The 20,488-nt window shown below is 46.8% G+C and overlaps 1 protein-coding gene across 1 annotated transcript; it reads left to right on the top strand.

Annotated features, from left to right (window-relative positions):
- Positions 1-342: 342 nt before the first annotated feature.
- On the top strand, positions 343-20,047 carry minar1 (membrane integral NOTCH2 associated receptor 1). Its single transcript, XM_030378108.1, has 4 exons — positions 343-2,013; positions 2,815-4,380; positions 11,527-11,790; positions 18,068-20,047. Exons 1-4 carry the CDS (start codon positions 1,141-1,143, stop codon positions 18,263-18,265), a joined length of 2,901 nt encoding a protein of 966 aa, XP_030233968.1. The 5' UTR covers positions 343-1,140; the 3' UTR covers positions 18,266-20,047.
- Positions 20,048-20,488: the final 441 nt, after the last annotated feature.

Here is a 20,488-nt window from a genome sequence, read left to right on the forward strand (position 1 = left end):
CCTTTAAATTAATTAGTTTTCAGCATTTTCCATATGCTTCTTAATTTCGGATAACCTATCATTTTACAACCAGCCAATATTCCTAATATGCTTTTCCCTGTATTATCCATGCCTAATTTATGTGGTCATCACCAACAACTTATTTCTGTTTGCCTTTCCCAAACGTTGCTCAAATAAAATAAGATCCTAATGATATAGGTTTGGAGGCTAGCCCATCACTCCCGCCCCGCGGACAACAGGTAATATAGGCTACAACATGTTCCTTGGTGAGCGTGCACTGCTGCAGCGGCTATAAGGTAAGGTGGAGTTACGTCATTCGAGGAGGAGGAAACAAAGCCACCGCGCTCCTTTTTTCAGCACCAAATGCATTCAATCCGCGGACAGCTCCGTCTCACAGCCGCACCGTGTCCTGCGGTGGAGCCACCAGGAGCCCTGGAACAGAGAGACATGAGAGTGCAGAGGGATCGCTGTTTCCACGCAAAAGATCTGCATGGAGAGATGATGCATTGGCACTAGCGTTTTCTGTGCGTATCCACGTGGATGTTTACTCGGATTTGGACTATTTTGTAATTCGCCAGGATGAAGGTGTGAACTTTGAAATGCAATATTGTTTTTACCCCGTCGGATGGATGGCGAAGGATTTTTGGATGATATTGAATGCAACTGAGTTGGTTCATTGTGTGCCATGGGATCCTTTGGAACGAGCGACGGTGGCGCACAGGTCTGGGTGAGGATTTAGGACGCGATGCTTCATATATTTGACGATGCCCCAGTGATGGTATGCAAAATCAGAGATGTTCCTGTGTGCCTCTGTGCCTGTCCGAGAGTCTGTCAATCGAGTCAAGAATCTTAGTGCATATCCTGCACGTCGTAGACATTCTTTCCCTTTCTTATGGTTAAAAAGAGAATAATGCACTTCCTCTCCACGGATTAAGAGCAATCAGGCATTTCATCAACAGTCGACTTTTTGCGTAGTTTTTTCTGTTAAAATAAATAAATGTATCAAGTATATTTTGCAATTAAACAAGCAACTATGGCATAAAGAAGCATCTTGGATTATATTAACGTTTGCTGTTATTGACAGACGAAAAGCTGTATCAAATCAATAGGAAGATCTTTATCTCCAGCCACCCAGCAATAATGGATCCACTCCCAGAGTACTCTATTTTCCTGGTCCGGATTCTGGACGAGCTGGACCATAAACACGCCACCATGTCCTACCAGGACCTGTGCAAGTCCCTGTGTGCCCGTTTCGACCTGGCCCACCTAGCCAAGCTCCGTAGCCTGCTGTTCTACACGGCCTGCCTGGACCCTGCCTTCCCAGCCACCCTCTTCAAGGACAAGATGCGCTGTGCCGTGGAGGACCAGCAGTCCAAGAAGCTGATGGTGGCGGCGGACATCGTGACCATGTTCAACCTGATCCAGATGAACGGGGGTTTAGCCAAAGACAAGCTGCCCATGGCGCACAGGGGCAAGTTCCACAGGAACCAGTCGTTGGAGTTGAGCAGGTCCGACCCAGATGCCTACACGTTCCAGGACAGTGAGGGGCGAGGGGGCTACGAGCGTCCGGATCACCCCCCGGCAGACGGCCACCACTCACACCACCACCACCCCCACCAGCACCACCACCACAACCACCACCACCTCCACCACCAGCACCCCTTGCCCCAAAACGCCTCGCCGTGTGCTAAATCGGAGCGCAACAGTTGCCAGCAGTTTATTCCCAGCTCGAACCCTAACTTCCTCCTGGGAGTCAACAAGGACCTGAAATGTAGAGCGGCCTCCATGGACAAGCTCCAGCATCTGCCCCAGTACGGCAGCAGCAGGCCGCCCTCACCGCCCTGCGACATGCAGTCCACCTACTTTCCCATGGACATAGACAGCGAGTCCACCACGGACCAGGACTCCCTGCAGCACATGGGACACCCCGAGCCCTTCTCCGTCCACTCCTGCCTCCAGAAGAGGAACATCTTCAAGGAGGACTTTCATAACTTTGTGGCCTTCTCCCCACAGGTCTGTCTGTCTGTCTGTCGAGGCTGAGCTGTTTGTTTTCTGTCTACTGTTGTTCCAGTGATTGATTGAAGTGGATCCTGTTCAGTCCAGAGGGGGAGAGGAATGGGATGCATGGCTATGGAAGGTGATGTAGGGCATTTATGCCGAATGTCAGGGCTGGAGAGGTGGTCGATGTAGCGGTTAAGTAGGTGGAATATTGAGTCTCTGACGAGTTTAGTGTCCTACGGTCTGCTGTGAATTGTCAGCGGAAGAGGTCAAGTGGAAATTCAGCTCTGCCGAATGCAATTTAAAAACAGTTGTTAAGATTGATGCTGGGAGCGTGGAACATCACACCCAGCAGCAAGCACTGAATAATGAAAACGAAATTGGAATATTTTACAGTTAAGGGAAATGGAGAAGGATTAATGAATTCAACTCATCTACTTTTTGTTTATTTGTAATCATTGTAGAATAAGTCGGTGTTGCAATTTCTTAAATGTTACATTTGGAATTACGAATAGCTAATTAAATAGTTCAATGAAGGAATTAAATAAATAGCTAAATAATTGACCTTACCCTTATTTAAAGGTTAATTAAAATGAAAGGTCTAATGTCTAATCCTGTGTAGGTGGGGATTCGAGTCATGAAAGATAAGTAACCCACAAGGAGCTGGTGACTCAGTATGTTGGGTTAAATATGGATGCAAATCAAAGCCCATTTTAAGCTGTACTTTCGGGGCCATTGGAGAAATGTGCGTAACTAGTAACTACTGTGTTTCTATCAAGCCTTAACAGAAGTGTTTCTTTGGGATGCTATCCTCAGGTCCTCCCTTCTGACGGCAAGCAAGGCGGCAAGGCGTCCGACGGCTATCACCATCGGAGGGAGCTCCACAAGCCCGCCACCTTCTTCAACCACAGCTTCGAACTGCCTTACAGCAACCCGTACTTTGAGCCCGTGCTCAACTCCCCGATCCAGGAGAGGCGGCGGGCCAAGCACGAGAGCCTGGACGACCTCCAGGCCTCGACCTACTTCGGCCCCACCACGGTGTCCGAGTGCGTGAGCGCGCGCCGGCAGCTCGGCAAGCCCGGGAAGGTGCCGGCGTGGCCCGTGAAGAGCCTGAGCCTCAACGCAGAGGAGGGAGGGCCGCCGGACTTTGAGAGGTCGGTCCTGAACTGCAAGCCCCTCAAGGTGAACCACCCGCACAACATCAGCGTGATCTGCGACGCGGGCGAGCAGCGCTTCCAGAGCCCCAAACAGAAAGCCACCGCCTCCCCGCTGGCCTTCCCCAAGAAGACCAACGGGGGGAAGCCGACGAAGGAGGCGGCGTCGATGGCGTGCGGTCCCGTGATCGTGGACAAGAGGGAGACCGGGAAGAGGTTTCGGGAGAAGATCGTTCACAGTTCGTCTTTCCAGGACAGCTCCTCCAGCGTCGGCACCCAAACGGATCTGGCGGCCCAGAAGCAAAAAGCAAAAGAGTACGCGTCCAAGTACTGCGAGCGGGAACGCCACCCCTTCAAGCCCTCCGACGACGAGCCCCAGACGCTCAGCGACGACATCAGCGACATATTCCGGTTCCTGGACGAGATGAGCGTGTGCGACTCGCTGGGCGTCATCCAGTCCCCGTGCTACAACAGCAACGGCTCCCTCTCTCAGGTAACGCTCAAGTCGGACGGCGACAGCTCTCCGGAGCGCAGCACGGTGCGGCTGGCCAAGTCCAAGCTGGACCGCCTCTTCCAGTCCATGGAGTGCGCCGACGACGAGCTCAAGTCGAGCGTGGTCAAGCTGGTGTCGCGCATCGGGGAGATCGAGAGGAAGCTGGAGTCCCTGTCCGGGGTGCGGGGGGAGATCTCCCAGGTGCTCTCCAAGCTCAACCGGCTGGACGAGAAGATCCTGGAGCCGGAGGGCAACGGGGGGAGACACGGGGAGACGCAGGGCCAGGGCGCCGCCGCCGCCGCCGCCGCCGCCGCCGCCGCAACAGGCTCCGTTTCTAAGTCTCCGGACCCCGCCCACACCCACAGCCACGCCCACGCCGACCCGGGACTGTCCCCGCACGTCTTTCAGTGTCACACGACGGGCCACAACGTGAAGAAGGGGGAGGCCGGCGGTCTGGTGGAGTGGTGCTGCCCCGAGGGCGGGAACAGCGAGAGCATGCGGGTGAGGGCCCTGAAGAAGAACATGTTCACCCGGCGCTCGTCGCGCTCGCTCAACGAGGAGAACGGCGGCGCCGGCGAGCCTAAGGCGGTTGCCAGCGCCGCCAACTCCCCCCGGGACTGGAGGACGGTGTCGTACGCCTCCCAGGCCCTGGACGAGGTCAAAGACAAGGACAGCAGAGACAGGGAGAGGGACAGGGATCGGGAGAACAAGGAGCGCCACAGGAAAGCCAAAGAGGTAATTGTGTCCACAGAAACACTTTCTTCGTTAAGCTAATGAACTTCCCCCTCTATGCAGTTGTGAATGGAGGCTATTAACGTTTGCATTTATTTATTAAGCAGTACCTTTCTTTTGATAATCAACTACCAAGTGAGGCTGAAGACACTTTAACGCAATCTTAGCATACTGTCGTGTGGGAGCAACTACACATTTAGTTGGTTTATAAAACCAGCCAGATACGGGTAGCCTTAGGTATTGGAAAGCAACGGTGCATGAGTGCTCATTAACAATAATATGCCAACAACAACATTAGCGTGATGGTGCAATTGTAGAAGGCAGTTAAACGTTAAGGTGTTCCTGGAACAGATGAGACTTTAGGCGCTTTTCTGAAGGTTTTGTTGCATCCAATCAGTTAAAGCTTCATCAATCATACACCTATTGAATCACCAATTCAAATGCATACATAAAGAACATATTAGCAGGTAGAAAATTGGCTTCCAATAAACAACCAGGTTTCGACTGGCTAGATGTGATACACAGTAATTGCGAATACTTTGTCAATGGAAACAGACATAGATACAAACATATGCACACACAAATACACACATTATAACAATACATACAACAGTATGTCTGTATTCATAGTATGACGAATACAGATCTACGCGTACATGAACCACGCAACAGCACACGCGGATATGAACAGCAGCAGTAGTCAGGGCAAATACGAGCAGATTAATGCAGCTCGGCCCCCTTCTAATACAAAAGAGAGGAAATTGAGCCGTCACCCCGATTTATTTTTAAACGGACAACATAAGCTGATGTAGAGAGCATTGTGGAAGATGTCTCTGTGGAGAGTTCGGAGGTGTGAGGGTTGGTGAGAGAACGGAAGCTGCCTGCCCCCGGTGGGCGGGCCCAGGGGGCAGGCAGTGCTCCCTGCACAACCAACAGCTCTGGAAATGAAAGCAGGGGTGTGGGGGCGTGCGGGGCTTTAGAGATAAATAGCCCCGTTTTGAAGTTGATTCTCAAACGGACGGGCCTGCCAGCGTACGGATGACCGGACGAGATGAAAGCGGCCTCTCTTTTTATGACCGGCCAAGAGTCTTGTTTCATTTTTTATTGCGGATGGGCAAAATGAGGCCTGATTAAAACTAGAGGACAGAATTAGAGGAAATGGGTCACGGTGACAGTATGTCACAATGCTCCAAGAGTGGAGGCCAAACACACAATTTCTAAACCGATTTGGTCCGAATATGGTAACCTCATCTGAATCACAATCTTATTTGAATCAAAATAGCCTTATTTCCGCTTGCTATTTCTGTACGTGAAAAGAACAAGTGTAATGCCATTGACATTGTAGGTCAACTAGTAATTGGCCTTTAATATCTGTTCATTCTCAACATACTGAACAATATGAAATAAAGAACTCTAATTAGGCTAGTAGAGAATAAGATGACTTAGTTCCCACTAAGTCAACATTGTGATATATTTGCTACAGTGGGATTTCATCAGGATTACAGATGGTTTTGCTGAATCTTAACACCGAGGCTGTGATGTAATGGACACGTCAGTGTGGATGGATCAAGAATTTACTCCCAAGCTCTGTATATATTATTTATTTGGTTTAATATATCAACATCATAATCATGTGTCAACTGTGTATGTGGGTTAAAGAAAGACATAGCCAATGTTTGTTGTTGAGAGACGTTTAATTGTGTCTACATGTTGTGGTGGTGGTCAGGTGCAAGGAGTGGTGGGTAGATGATGTAAGGAAACGATTGACCCTATTAGTTAACATGCATGGCGAAGTGCAATTACCTTTTACACATCACAAACCCTATGGTGGGGTCACAGCTGCTAGAGGGAGCTGCATGATTCCTTCCTCATATTCCACGAGGTTCCACTGGGATTCCACACAGATATACACCAACACACACACACAAACACATATACACACACAAACACACACAAACACATACACGTACACACAGATATGTATCAACAGACATTCACACACAAATACGAACACACACACACACACACACACACACACTCACACACACACACACACACACACACACACACACACACACACACACACACACACACACACACACACACACACACACACACACACACACACACACACACACACACACACAGACACACACATTCAGATACACACCACTAGGATCTCACACACATAAACACATCAACAAACACACTAACACACTTTATTACAGTGTGGAGATCACAAGTGGCAATCATTAATGCTGGCAAAAAACGCAGACAAGAAGTATACAGAGAAACTGCCTGTGTTTTAGGGCAAGCCTACTAAAGACCCTTATGAGGAGATTATCTTCCTTCCACCTGTTACTCTTCAAGACACACTGAACAGGGGACACAGCTCCCATTTACATCCATCAAGGACATCGTGTTTTGATCCATTGTAACTTTGCTTAAAAAGAGGGGATATTGTTTTTTGCACCACTCTGCCAAGACGCCAGACAGCAACCAATGGGGCCATTATGTGCAGACGGTTGAGAGGGGAACAGTGGAATGATGGCTCGTAAAATAGTTTCAGGCCTGCGGGGGCATTCCCAAGTAAACATTGTAAAAACGGGTCATGGTATTTGCTTAGAAATCTTTTATTTGTTTCTTTGTTCCCCTCTCTCTTAAACCTCGCATGTATTATGTGTCATTATGATTGGCCCGCAGCTTCAAAAACTCATGCCACGCAATTGCATCATTCCCCAAAGTGATCCCTTACACACGAGTTGAGCTGCTTTTTTAAATGGCTTGTTTTCAAATGTCACCCTCTCTCTCTCTCTCTCTCTCTCTCTCTCTCTCTCTCTCTCTCTCTCTCTCTCTCTCTCTCTCTCTCTCTCTCTCTCTTTCTCTCTCTCTCTCTCTCTCTCTCTCTCTCTCTCTCTCTCTCTCTCTCTCTCTCCCCCTCTCTCTCTCTCTCTCTCTCTCTCTCTCTCTTTCTCTCTCTCTCTCTCTCTCTCTCTCTCTCTCTCTCTCTCTCTCTCTCTCTCTCTCTCTCTCTCTCTCTCTCTCTCTCTCTCTCACTCTCTCTCGCTTTCTTTCTCTTTCTCTTTCTCTCTCTCTCACACACACACACACACACACACACACACACACACACACACACACACACACACACACACACACACACACACACACACACACACACACACACACACGCACACACACACAAACACTTGCACTCTCTCCCGTTCTCTGCGACCTTTCCCCCGTGGGAGGCAACATGGAGTGGGCCCTTAATTGAATTCCAGGTCTTGAGCAGCGAGCCGTCCATCCTTGTACATGGCTTTTCACAGTTCAGGTCCACAGACACACCATTGACCCTATCATCATCCATGAGAGATGGCAGTTCATAGGGTTCAATGGCTACTCTGAGCTCGCCGGTGTAAACTATGGGATTGTGAGCCTATCTTCGAGAGCCAACCAGGCTCTCAAACTATAAAGTATTACGATTCAACGCATTTGAAGTATAAGGTTGGATAGGGTTTTATGAAAGGTATTCTTTTGCAATTTCATATATTCAATACTTTTTTTAGTGGTGATTACCATATTGCTCGAAACAAACGTATGCCAATCAATGTCAACTTTGAATTTCAATATCGGCTGATGTGGCAGATGTCAACAAACAAACGTATGCCAATCAATGTCAATATCGGTTGATGTGGCAGATGTCTTGTTGCAGTATAATGTGACCATGTTCTGTCACCATGTTTTGTGTTATCATGTTGTGTTGTAAGTATTTTCTTCCCATATTGTGTTACTCTGCTCAGTGGTTTTTATATGTTGTGTAGGTCATGTTGTTTAACAACATGGTTGTTTTGCTGGGTTATTTCATCACATTTTGTCATTGGTTTGTGTTAACTTAACATGTTGTGTTAACATGTTGCATATCCATGTTGTGTGGCTGTGTTATGTTTATTGTGTTGCTGCGCTGTGTTGCACTGCTGCATTAGTTATGTTGTCTTACCCATGTTATGTTTTGTGTTGCTGTGTTGTGTTACAAATGCTGTGTTACTTTGTTCTATGTTGTGTCTTTGTGCTTATTTGTTGTGCTGGTCACGTTGTGTGACCATAATGTGTCGCCATGTTTTGTTGCTGTGTAGCCATGTTTTGCTGTCATGGTGTTTTGTCTTTTTGTGTAATTATTATTATTATTATGTTAATGTGTTGTGTTTCTCTTTCGTGTTACCACATTGTGTTTCTCTGTTGTGTTGTCATGTTGTGTGTTGCTATTTCATTTCACCATATTGTTTTGCTGTGTTGTGTTTCTTTTTCGTGTTACCATATTGTGTTTCTCTCTTGTTGTCATGTTGTGTTTCTCGGTTGTGTTGTCATCTTGTGTTGTTTTCCTGTTCTGTGGTGTTGTGTTATTTGGGGTGTGAGCAGCTCTAAGTGTTACTGATTCAGTATAAAGCTGCTAAAGGTCAGCTGGAAAAACCGCTAGCCTTTGAAGAATTGACACAAATATAAAAACATCAATCAGAGTTAGCGCACACCATACCAACACAAGCTCTTCACCGTACATTAGACACAAACACCACACATCGCCGGGGAGTGACAACCCCTTGTTCACTTCCTCTCTAGATTCCTTGAGACACAAAGGATAATGGTGATAGATGACAAACATGAACCACGGAAACATAATTCCCTTTATAACTATGTAAAAAAACAACAACAACAGATGTGACTTTCATTGAGGGGTGTGGAAGTTGTCGAGCAAAACAAACAAATAAGAGAAAGTATGGGGTGGTGGTCGGTCCAATCTGGAGCTCAGACATTAAGGAGACCCAGATCTATAATGGAACCACTGTTCATCCCCCCTGTCCTCTCTTTCTATTCCTCCTCTCCTGCTCTACCGTTTAATCTCTTCCTCCTTCTCTCCACTCTCACCAGCCGTAAACCGTTCTCCGTTTTCCCCCTCTCTCCATATCTCTCTTCCTCCCACCCTCTCTCTTTCACTCGATACCCATATCTCTCTCTCACCCTCTCTCTGTCTCCCTCGCTCCCTCCATCTTGCCCACGAAGAGCCCCCATCTCATCTCCCCTCCCCTTCTCTTCCTTCCAATCCTGCCTCCATTTTTATCATTCAGTGCTTCGCTCATCCCAGTATGATCCGTGAGTGACAGACACCCGAGAATCCGACCGAGGCTGATTTGTGATTCAAACCCAAGGGGGGGGGTGGGGGGGGGGGGGGGGAAGACAAGTCTGTGACTGGGGTGTTAATCCCATCTTGGGTTTGAAGTGTATTTTACACATATGTGTCTGCTCCTGTATTGCGTATCGAGGGGCCACTTTGCGATTCCAGCGTTGGCTCTATCGATAATTGAGTGTGTGTGTATGTCTGTGTGCATGTGGTGGTCATTTGATCCAAGAGTCAAAACACACGGGATTGGTTAAAGGGAATGCATCCCCGATATTCATATGATATAAAAGCCTCAATAATCATCTAATGGAATTCCCATGCATGCTTTGGAATTCTGACACATTCTAAATCGGACACACAAATCAAAGTACAAATACACACAAAATACTTAAGATTGTGTGTGTATTTGTGTGCGTAATGTTTTGGTCAATTATACTAATCCAGTTGTGCATTTTGTTTTGTGCATTTCTCATTGAGACCAATCGGATTGCGTGAAAATAGACACTTTGTTTGGCCGGACGGTGAGGACACAGCTGCTGTTGTGCGCTCTGCACCACCTGCAGAACACTGCTATTATCAGGCCGACCAGCTGTGGCGTCTTCACGACTATTTGATGAGTTTATGCATGTTTGTGTGTGTATTAGTGTGGCTGTGTGCCTGTGACTGTGTGTTCGTGTGTGTGTTGCTGTGGCTGTTTGCTTTTTACTGTGTGTGTGTGTGCGTTGCTGTGGCTGTGTGCATGTGACTGTGCAAGCAAGTGTGTTTGTGTGTCTGATTGCATGCACCGTCAGCATGTTCAGACGTGTGTGTTTTTAGTGCTTGTCTTTGTGTCGGTGTGTACGTTAGCATGTGCGTATGTAAGATACTGCCTGTATGAGTGCATTTCTATTTGTGTTGGGACGTGATCCCATGGATTTTCTTTTTAATCTGCCAAATTGAACATGAATCGATCGACGCACGTCGACTGCACATTGCTGTAAAGCCTGATTGGCAAAATGATTGTTGATTGGAGGCTAATACGCAGATTTACACAGCGGAGAGAGCTCCAGATTCAGGGCTCTGGCATGCGCTCAGAATGTTCTCCGCCAAGCCTCCGAAATATAAGCTCCCCAATGGTCCTCCTATTCACAACAATCCAATTAGCAGCTCACGACAATTGTCCTCTGAAAATATCCCCTTAGCTTCCTCTGGTTCAAGACGCCAATAAACACACACAAACACGCGCACACGCACACATGAGCACTGAAGCGTTCACACATAAACACACGGGAGTGACTGCTAATTAGACACAGAGCAGGGGACAGATTGATGTCACCTTCGCTGACCAGAGATGACTGGTAGTCAACCTGGCCGACATTGATAGCGGCTGTCTGCACACAGGCTGGGGTCGATAGATGGGGCTGGGGACGTTGGCTAGCGTTCGTCATATCCTCGGCTGTGCTCTTGGAGGGAATGGAAGGGGTTGAAAGAAGTATCTGTGTTTGAATACGTCCTGTGGTGTCCTAGCTTCCTTGCTGTAAACTCTGCTGAGTTGTTTGGTTGGGGTTTTGCTGTGCTGCCCGTATTGCATATTTTACCTCATGCTTCACTGGCAAAAGGTCTGCATGAGAATGTTATTACAAAATACGAGTCCCAAATCGCGTCTTAATTTCCTGACTCCCACCTCTTGTTAAACGTGCCAGTGCCCCCGGCTCATATGCAGTAACATTTTGCGGGCGCAGGCGTTCTCTCCTGCTGACTATCGACGGAACACTTCGCTGACCAGCGATGTGTTTCTCTAGATCGATGGTATGTTACGGTTTGTCTGTTTTTTTTTTTTATCTCTCCTATCTCGGCCCTGACGGACGCCCTGCGTGAGCGGGGTTTCGATCGAGCGTCTTGAGCACCGCTCTACGTCTCAACGGATCCTCCGATGTTGACCGTATTCTCCCCCCTCTCTTCCTCTCCTCTCCCTCCCTCCCTCCCTGTCGTAGGCGGAGCGGGACCGCCACTACGAGCACCCCCAGGCTCACCGCCAACCCAAGCCGCCCAAGGACCCCTACCTGGTGGAGCAGGTGTTCGCCCCGCACCCCTTCTCCCCCGGGGTCAAGGCCCATGTCAAGGGCAGCCCGCTGTACGCCGACCTGCAGCTGGTGGGGCCGGGCGACGGCAAGCGGGGCCAGCCCTCCTGGACCCTGGAGGAGTTCAAACGCAACTCGGGGGAGAAGGGCAAGCACCTCACCGCTCTGGACCTGCAGGTACTGGACCACAAGGGTGCGGTAGTGGGTGGGGGGGAGGTGGAGGTGGTGGTGGTGGTGGTGGTAGTAGTAGTGGTTGGGGTGGTGGTGGTGCATGGGGTGGTGGTGGTGGTAGTGGTGGGGTTGTTGGTGGTGGTGGTGGTGGTGGTGCATGGGGTGGAGGTGGTGGTAGTGGTGGGGTTGTTGTTGGTGGTGGTGGTGGTGGTAGTAGTGGTTTGGGTGGTGGAGGTGCATGGGGAAGGTGGTGGTGGTAGTAGTGGTGGCTGGGGTGGTGGTGGTGGTGGTGGTATTGGTGATGGTGGTTGGGGGGGTTGTGGTGGAGGTAGTGGGGGTAATGGTATTTTTTGGGGGGCTGGTGGTGAAGGTGCTGGTGGTGGTGGTGTTTTGGGTGGTGTTGCTGTTAGTTGTTGGCTTGGTAGTGGTGGTTTTGGGGGGATGGTGGTTGAGGTGGGAGAGATGGAGGTGGAGGTGCTGGTGATAGTCGTGGTGGTGGTGATTTTGGGGTGCTGGTGGTGGATGAGGTGGTAAAAATGGAGGTGGTGGCAGGGTGGTGGTGGTGGTGGTGATGTTGATAGTGGAGGAGATAGTTGTTGAGGTGGTGGTGGCGTTGCGGGCTGCGGGACCAGCAAAAAAAGGGGGAGCAGCCTTTTGAGAAATCCATGAAAGTGGATGCAGTAATTGCGCCTTCACTTGTAATGTGTTCTGCTCGCTAACTCTGGGGCTTGTTCCTCTGTGGGAGCTGTTGCTGTGAGGGATGTAATTCTATTCTCATTTGGCTAGCAGGTTGGGATGTCATGGTGCTTTGTGTGGAGCACATTTGGAAAGAGGATTGGGAGAACGGCTTGGTACATTGTCCTGGCAGACTGTTTTTCGCACAGCCTCTCACTTGGATGTGGCACTTTGTGTGTCGGCCTTAGATTTCTTCAAGGGGCTAAAGCACCTCTGGGAATGATCTGCCAAGCACTGATAGAAGGACGAAAGGCAGGTTATTGATACCCACTGGTGGGCCCTAAGTCACCAGAGACAACCACAGATCAATTGCTGCTAACCTTCCTGTGACTGCAGCACAGCCTGATCTGGTAAACATGATGTATGCCTGGACTGAATGGTTTCATATAATGTACTATACATTAATATATATATATATAGATGTATATATATATATATATATATATATATATATATGTATATACTGCATATAAATATATATATATAATGTGGTAATACATCATGTAGTAGAAGCCGGTTCCTTGTTTAAAACAATGCATTCCTTCTGCATCATTGTACTGGGTGCATATTACCAAATAACACAGTTAAGACTTCCCAAGAACGCACTAATAGGATGATCCCAACGATGCGAGGAGAAGAGAGAGAAATAGAGACAGGAGGCAATGAGTTTGAGAGAGAGAGAGAGAGAGAGAGAGAGAGAGAGAGAGAGAGAGAGAGAGAGAGAGAGAGAGAGAGAGAGAGAGAGAGAGAGAGAGAGAGAGAGAGAGAGAGAGAGAGAGAGAGAGAGAGAGAGAGAGATTTATGGGGATGTACATCAGAATCACTTGTGGGATGTTTTGTCGGCGATACTCAGTCATATAGAGAGGACTCAAGAGGGATAGTACTGTGAAATCCTAAACCAACGTAAATACACACTAACCATGGCTAATGAAAACTTTGTTTGGCCACAATGCCCATGCAAGAAACAATTCTAACACAACACAGGGTCCCTGTAATGACAAATCCTTTCACCATTAATTACTTGACAATGAACAGAAATCCATTCCTACCAATAGCAATCCTATCCTGCTATACTTCCATAATCAATGCAGTGATTGCAATGTGACGATGTATCAGCCCCTATGAACGTCATTTAAGAAAGAGTACAACCCTTTGGTTTTGGCTCCTCGACAATGCCTAACAAAACAAATAAAATAAAGAATACACAAGTAATTTAAATAATGTGTAGTGTGTGTTGAGTTAAATATGCATTGTTTGTATGTTTGTGTGTGTTTTCGTATGCACAGCTACATCTCAATGTATGTGTGAGTGTCACAGGCAGATATAGCGTATATACTGTATATATATAGTGTTGATTGTTTATGAGCCTGGTTGCCTGATGTAAAAAGCTGACCGGAACTGCAGATATAGGCTTTGAGACTGCAGTACTGCTTGCTAGACGTCAGCAGTTGAGAAAGTCTGGGATTGGGGTGGTTGAGGTCTTTGATAATCCTGCAGGCTTTACTGCCACCCGGTCCGTTATAAAGACCCACATCCACTGATGCACTGGGCTGTCCACATGACCCTCTGCAGTGCTTTGTGCTTGAGGGCAGAGCAGGTCTTGCACCACTCAGTGATACATCCAGTCAGGATGCTCTCTGTTGGTAGGCCCCCAGGGTCTTGGGCCCCATGCTCCACCTTTTTCAGCCCATCGCTGGTGGGCACGTCCCAGGTCAGGTCCTCTGAGATGCGGACACTGAGGGACTCTGTAGTAGACCGTGGAGGAGTCTCTCCTCTCCTCCTTTAGTCCATCATCACCTACTTGGTCTTAGCAACAATGAGAAAAAGGTGCTTCTCCCGGCACCATTGTGTCAGGTTATTGACCTCTGTCCTGTCGGTCATCTCGCCGTCAGCGGTAATAAGGGCCAGTCACTGTCGTGTCGTTGGCAAACGTAATCACCAAGTCAGATCTGTGCGTGCCCATGCAGTCGTGGGTACACAGGGAGTATATGAGAGGGCTTAGGACACAACCCTGGGGGGCTCCGATGTCCAGGGTCTGCTGACTGGGAAGTCCAGGCTCCGGCTGCACAGGAGGTGGCTGAGTCCTAGGTCACTGAGCGAGCGGCATCCTCACACATGAGCTCCTCCTCCCCCGGTGGGTCCGGAGGGGTCGTGGCCAAGGGTCCAGGGTAGGGGGTTAACATGCTACAGATTAGGTCTTTGACATACCTCCAAAGCATTGGATCACTATAGGAGTGAGGGGGCACAAGTAGGACTTGAAGCAGGAGGGGACACTTTGCGTAGGAAGAGAGGTTGAGTTTGCTCGTTAACACACTAGTCACCTGTTGCAGACACACTCTCCTCCTCAGCCAATCTGAGATGCTGACTGACCGTGAACATCCTGCGTGTGTCGGACTCGGTGTGGAGCAGTGTGTTGGTCGTGTCTACGTTGGTGGGAGCTCTCTATGGGAGGTTGATATTAATAACCTCAGCATGGCCGTGAAAACGATTCAGTTTGTCCAGGAGGGAGGCTGCGGTATTTGCTGCACAGCTGGGTCTCCCTGCACACCTGAGAGAGATTAGTGTCTGGATTTTGCAGACTAATTGCCATCCTTTTATTCAGTTAATCATCTAAGATCATGTTCAATCCCATTAGGATGAAAGTGTATTTTATATACTGTGTCTTCTCAAAAAACGACCATAAAGAGCCATACTAAACTAGATGGTTAGCCCAATGCCCACTACGCAAAGTAGCACCATGCAATATTTAAGTTTGGGAATGTCATTTTCCAATTTATTTTTCCATTTCCTCTTTTCAATTTCTTCAGGTACTCATATTTTGGGAGTGTAGGTTGGCTTACAGAGTATCAAGCTCCGACTGAAATAGCCAACAGCTAAATTATTCTGTGCTCATATGTTGCATGTCAGAATCAATTATCCACAAAGCATATGTGTCGGTCTATATATATATATATATATATATATATATATATATATATATATATATATACATATTTATATAAATACATTTATTATCCAACATGGCATTCTTTAAAAGTCAGACTAATTCCCAGAGGACCCTGCTTTAACCATTCACAGATTGCCGTTAGTTGGAAGCCTTTGACAATTAAAGTCACCAACCTCAGTTAACTAAAACAGAGCTTGAAAATCATTGATTTGTAATTATTTTAATGAAATATTTCTGAACCCTTTTTGATGCTGAGTTGTCCTTGTCCTGAGTTGTCCCGGCTATAGTTCTGGGATGAATAAGCACTAATTCAGGCAATCCATCATGGGTTGTCATAACGATGTAATGGCTGCGGAATGAACATGCAACATCAACTCTAAAAGCTGGGACTACTCAATATGCTCCCTGAATAGCAGGCTTTTTGCAAAAACAGGAATACAAGATGGCCTACACATTGATGGTTGAAAAAACAGACGCAGACCATCGCAGAGAAGGGCAATGCGACCGACAAAAGGGGCGTGTACAGTCTCTGAGTAGCGACGTCTGAAAGTCTTCAAATCTTTGCAGCACGTGTAAGTGTAATTTGGCCTTTATCGATAAAAATCTTATTGGACTGTACGGGAAGTCTACTTTCTGTACTCATTCAGTACATAGATAGATGCTAATGGCCAACTGACAATGTCTGTTAACAAAGTAGCAATACATCTGTCTATATGTCTGTCTATAGGTGATAAGGTTCATAGACTCTTTTGCAAGATCCCCCAAGATTTGGGACCCGTTGTGTCCTTGATATGTTTGTTCTCTCTTCTCTCATATTATAAATAAAGAATTGGGGAAAAGTGTCACAGTGCGCAGGATTGCACTGTGTGCCCAAGGGTGTTCTTGTCTCGCCAGAATGGAACTGGATTTGTTTTCAGCCTGCTGAATGACTTGTATTTCGCTTTGGATAAAAGTGTCTGCTAAAGCGTAAAAAAAAAAGATACAATAGAGAACAAGTGTTTCTTCTGTATTATTGTAGCCGCTATGATATGTCAAATCAATTACACTCCCTCGCTCAATTATATTTCCATCAAGCATTTTGGCACTCTGACTACCCTCTAAACCTCCCTCATCCTCTCTCTCTCTGTTCTTGGTGATGTATTCCATAGCCTTTCTCCCGAGACGTAGCAGTCTGTTAAAATATCAGCGTGTTGTGGTGCAGACGGCCATCTGTGAGCAGACCCATTCTGGGATCGGCGCAGCTGCCTAGGCACACCACAACAGAATCAATCTCCCTGGTGCACACTGCTGGCTTTCTGGTCATGATCAATGGACTCCAGCAAAATCATCTGAAGCCTGTGTTCCCCGTCGCCACCAGACCACAGGCTCATTTTCCCCCAAACTTCACCTAATGAAAGAAATGGTCCACGGTATAGTGCGTGTGGGGGTTTCATGCCTCCGTCTGGAAGGTGGGATTCCTTTTAATGAAGAACAACTCTCAACAGCCGACATACATTAGAGAGGAATCTCACGTACTCTGTCCACGTCTGTGAGCCGTTCTTGAAGCACATTCATTCCCTTTGACTTGTAATCTAGACAAAATGTTGTTGATTGAGATTGCGGCTCTGTTACTAGGAGGCCAAATACAGCGGGGCACGTGGAGTCTGAGATCACTTGATTGGCCGCAGAAAAAGGCACTTTCACGTCACCAAAATAACTTAACTTGAGTTACGGATTGTGAAGGATTTTAAGCCTGTTTTCTCTAAATGTTCGATTACTCCCTCGGACCACCCACAGATCAGCTCAGGAGCCATTACTGCTATTGATCAGTAGGGTTTCGCCCCCCAATTGCCAGCGGGAATTTCGCACGCTGCCTGTAACGGTTGTTCGATTGGTGCCATTCACTGATGAATGTTGGTGCCATTCACTCATGATGTCTCTGTAATCGCTGTCTCACCCCAACCTGCACCTTACATTGGTCTGTGTACTCACCGTCTCTTCTGAGCAACCTGTGTCTGTATTTACTGTCTCACCCCAACCTTCTTCTGAGCAACCTGTGTCTGTATTTACTGTCTCACCCCAACCTGCTTCTGAGCAACCTGCGTCTGTATTTACTGTCTCACCCCAACCTGCTTGTTAAAAACCTGCATCACTGTCATTAAAGTTATATATGTGCTTCAATGTCTAACCTCTTAGGGTTGAATGATAGGGAAACGTAGAGGCAATGTAATGTTGTTATTTTAGGATAGGTGTTGACTCTCTCTAACAGGATGTTAAGTGGTGGTTTTGGCGGTAATAACAGCATCCGGCCTGATAACAAAAAAGAGGCCTTGTATATTTTTGCAGCTGTGTCGGAAAATGCAAAACCCCAAGGTTGGAAATAATATCAGCTACCATCCTGGGACATATCAGCAGCACATCTGTGTAGGCCTCAGCTATGTAGCTATGTTTCCACCCTTTAATTAGTTCAATACTATTCAAAACTAATTGAAGGGTGGGAATCGTTATTTGGGGAAGCCTTTTCAATTATTTTTAACCTTCCTTTGTGCTTCATAGTGAGTCCCTCACTATGAAGTAAGATTTCCGCCTCCTTAACCACCTTCTTTTCCTGTTCTTCCCCAGACCCAGGAGTCCCTGAACCCCAACAACCTGGAGTACTGGATGGAGGACATCTATACGCCGGGCTACGATTCGCTGCTGAAGAGGAAGGAGGCGGAGTTCCGCAGGGCCAAGGCGTGTAAGATCGGTGCGCTGATTGCGGCCGCCACATGCACTGTGATCCTGGTCATCGTGGTTCCCATCTGCACCATGAAGTCCTGAGACTAGGGAGGCACCGGATGGATGGATACCATTAATCGGCTCCTCACCTTTACAGGTTTATTTGTTGTCTGAGATCAGCTTCATCACTCACAACTTTATTTTCCAAGGCTGGGATTGTATAATTTGGCAGCCAATCAGGGCCGTCTGGCCTTGTTGAAAACGCTGACAAACTGCTGGTAACTGGAACTTTTTGTGGTCTTCTCCTTGCCTGTTTTGTTGATTATACTAACAGTTAGGAAAACCGTTGTACCGGAGATCAATAATAAGCAATTATATATCCATTGAAAATGTTTTAACGTTGTCTACCGTATCGTTGACAAACTGTTCTCAGTTTCTTGATTTTAATGAAGTCATTACCGCAGATGATCTGAAACGTTGTTGATCACTGGGTTTATTTGGTAGCCAGTGTATCATATTATTATTTTTAGTATGATTACGATATAATGTATTTTGATGAAACTTATTTTTCTGAATTATCTGGTTGAATATGGGTTAAATACTGGTATTTATCTTTATAAATAACAACAAGAGTTTGATGTGATGAGAGGTAAGAAAGAGCTTTTTTTAAATATAAAATACAGTATTATTAAGTGCTTTATTTGAAATAGAGGCAGACCAGTACATGGACCGCAAAAAAAAACCTTTATGTGAGCCATCTGAATGTAATGTAATTATATGATATATATAGATATATATAGATATATATACACACACACTGAAACATTAACAACATTATCATATCTTAGCAGATTTGATTTCAAATGTGCTGCCTTTTTTTCAGAAAAAACAACCAGCCACAAGCTACAAACTTTTCAAGCAAAATGTGTTTGATTTGTCTATTTATGTTTGCCTGTGCAACGAATACTTGAAATGTCAAGACCCATTATGTAAAATCTGCAGTTATCTCCTGACCTAATTTAATAATACACTCCAGTGTTGAGGGGGATAAAGCTCAAATCTGGGTGAATGGGGCTTTTAACGTTCTTTCGCTCAAAATTTGTTTCGACCAATCTTATTGCTTGGGCAAGGAACTGTAGCCACGCGTTTCCTGGAATGGATCGCTACAGAATACAACGTGATCGGCGGAACCACAACAAACATCATATAGCTGAACAATAATCTCGGATCCAGGAGAGGACGGATGACAAAAGCAACAGGAACGTTTTCCAACGTCACATGCCTCAGGCAAGGCGTCTGAAAAGGTTTCATTCAAACCTGTGTATTAGACTGGCCGCTGTAGAAAACATTTGTTAGAACTGTCTTTTAAAACCTCCATCTTGCCACTCGCAAATACATTTCTCTTTTGAAGAACATCTCTGTGAAAACAGGAAACACTGCGTCACTCCACCCCCTCGCACTTTCTTGTCTCCGTCCCGGGAATGAACTGATAATTGCCCTGGCGCAATATAGCTCTATTTTCTGAAAGCCCACGCCGAATCAGTTGCCAATATGACCGGAAAGGGGGGACATCGTAAAACCGTACCTTATTTACGGCTAACGACGGTCACAGTTCAGCCACAACCGTTCCTTGTCGTCTTAGTCATCCACGGTGAACCTCCTTCGACCACATGCAGCTAACCACTTAGACCTTGTGACGATGTCTCCTCAGCTGCTGCTGCTGAGCATTCAGTCAGGTGGGGAAGAAACGCCTTCAGCACAAGCCGTGTATTCAGTAGCACACCGCGTAGGTCAAGCTGTAAATGGATAGGTACAGCTCATGCACATTGTTATGTGTACGCAGGTAATAGACACTGTTACTTTAATAAAAGCTTCTAGATCATTCGCCTGTCATCCGGGTCTGATTTATTGTGTCGCTGCCTTTTGGGGGTCCAACTTGGGATGGACGGATCGGAGCGTCGGTTGCATGATGAGTCACAGAATGTGTTTATGCTTTGTATACATGTCATCGACGTTTGACATCGTCATTGTGCGATAGGGGCATCCAACCGGCAAAGGTCACCAGAGGTCAACTCTGATTGGTAAACGTCGTCATCATGCAGTATGATTAAAAAAAAAATGGTACGGTTGGAGTTCAGTTTTAAAAACGACACTCGCTCATGAAATAAGTGTTATCTGTTCAAACCTAAAATTGCGTCTTGTTATATTGGCCAGCTGAACAGGGTTTCAAAACTTGGTGTGGTGTAGGCCACATCCTCACAGCTGTTTCAGCTGAAGTGATGCAAAGACAGCAGTTGTGACCAGTAGGATGTGGCAAAGGGAATT

This window comes from Gadus morhua, chromosome 14 (genome assembly GCF_902167405.1).
Source record: "Gadus morhua chromosome 14, gadMor3.0, whole genome shotgun sequence".
NCBI lineage: Eukaryota > Metazoa > Chordata > Actinopteri > Gadiformes > Gadidae > Gadus > Gadus morhua.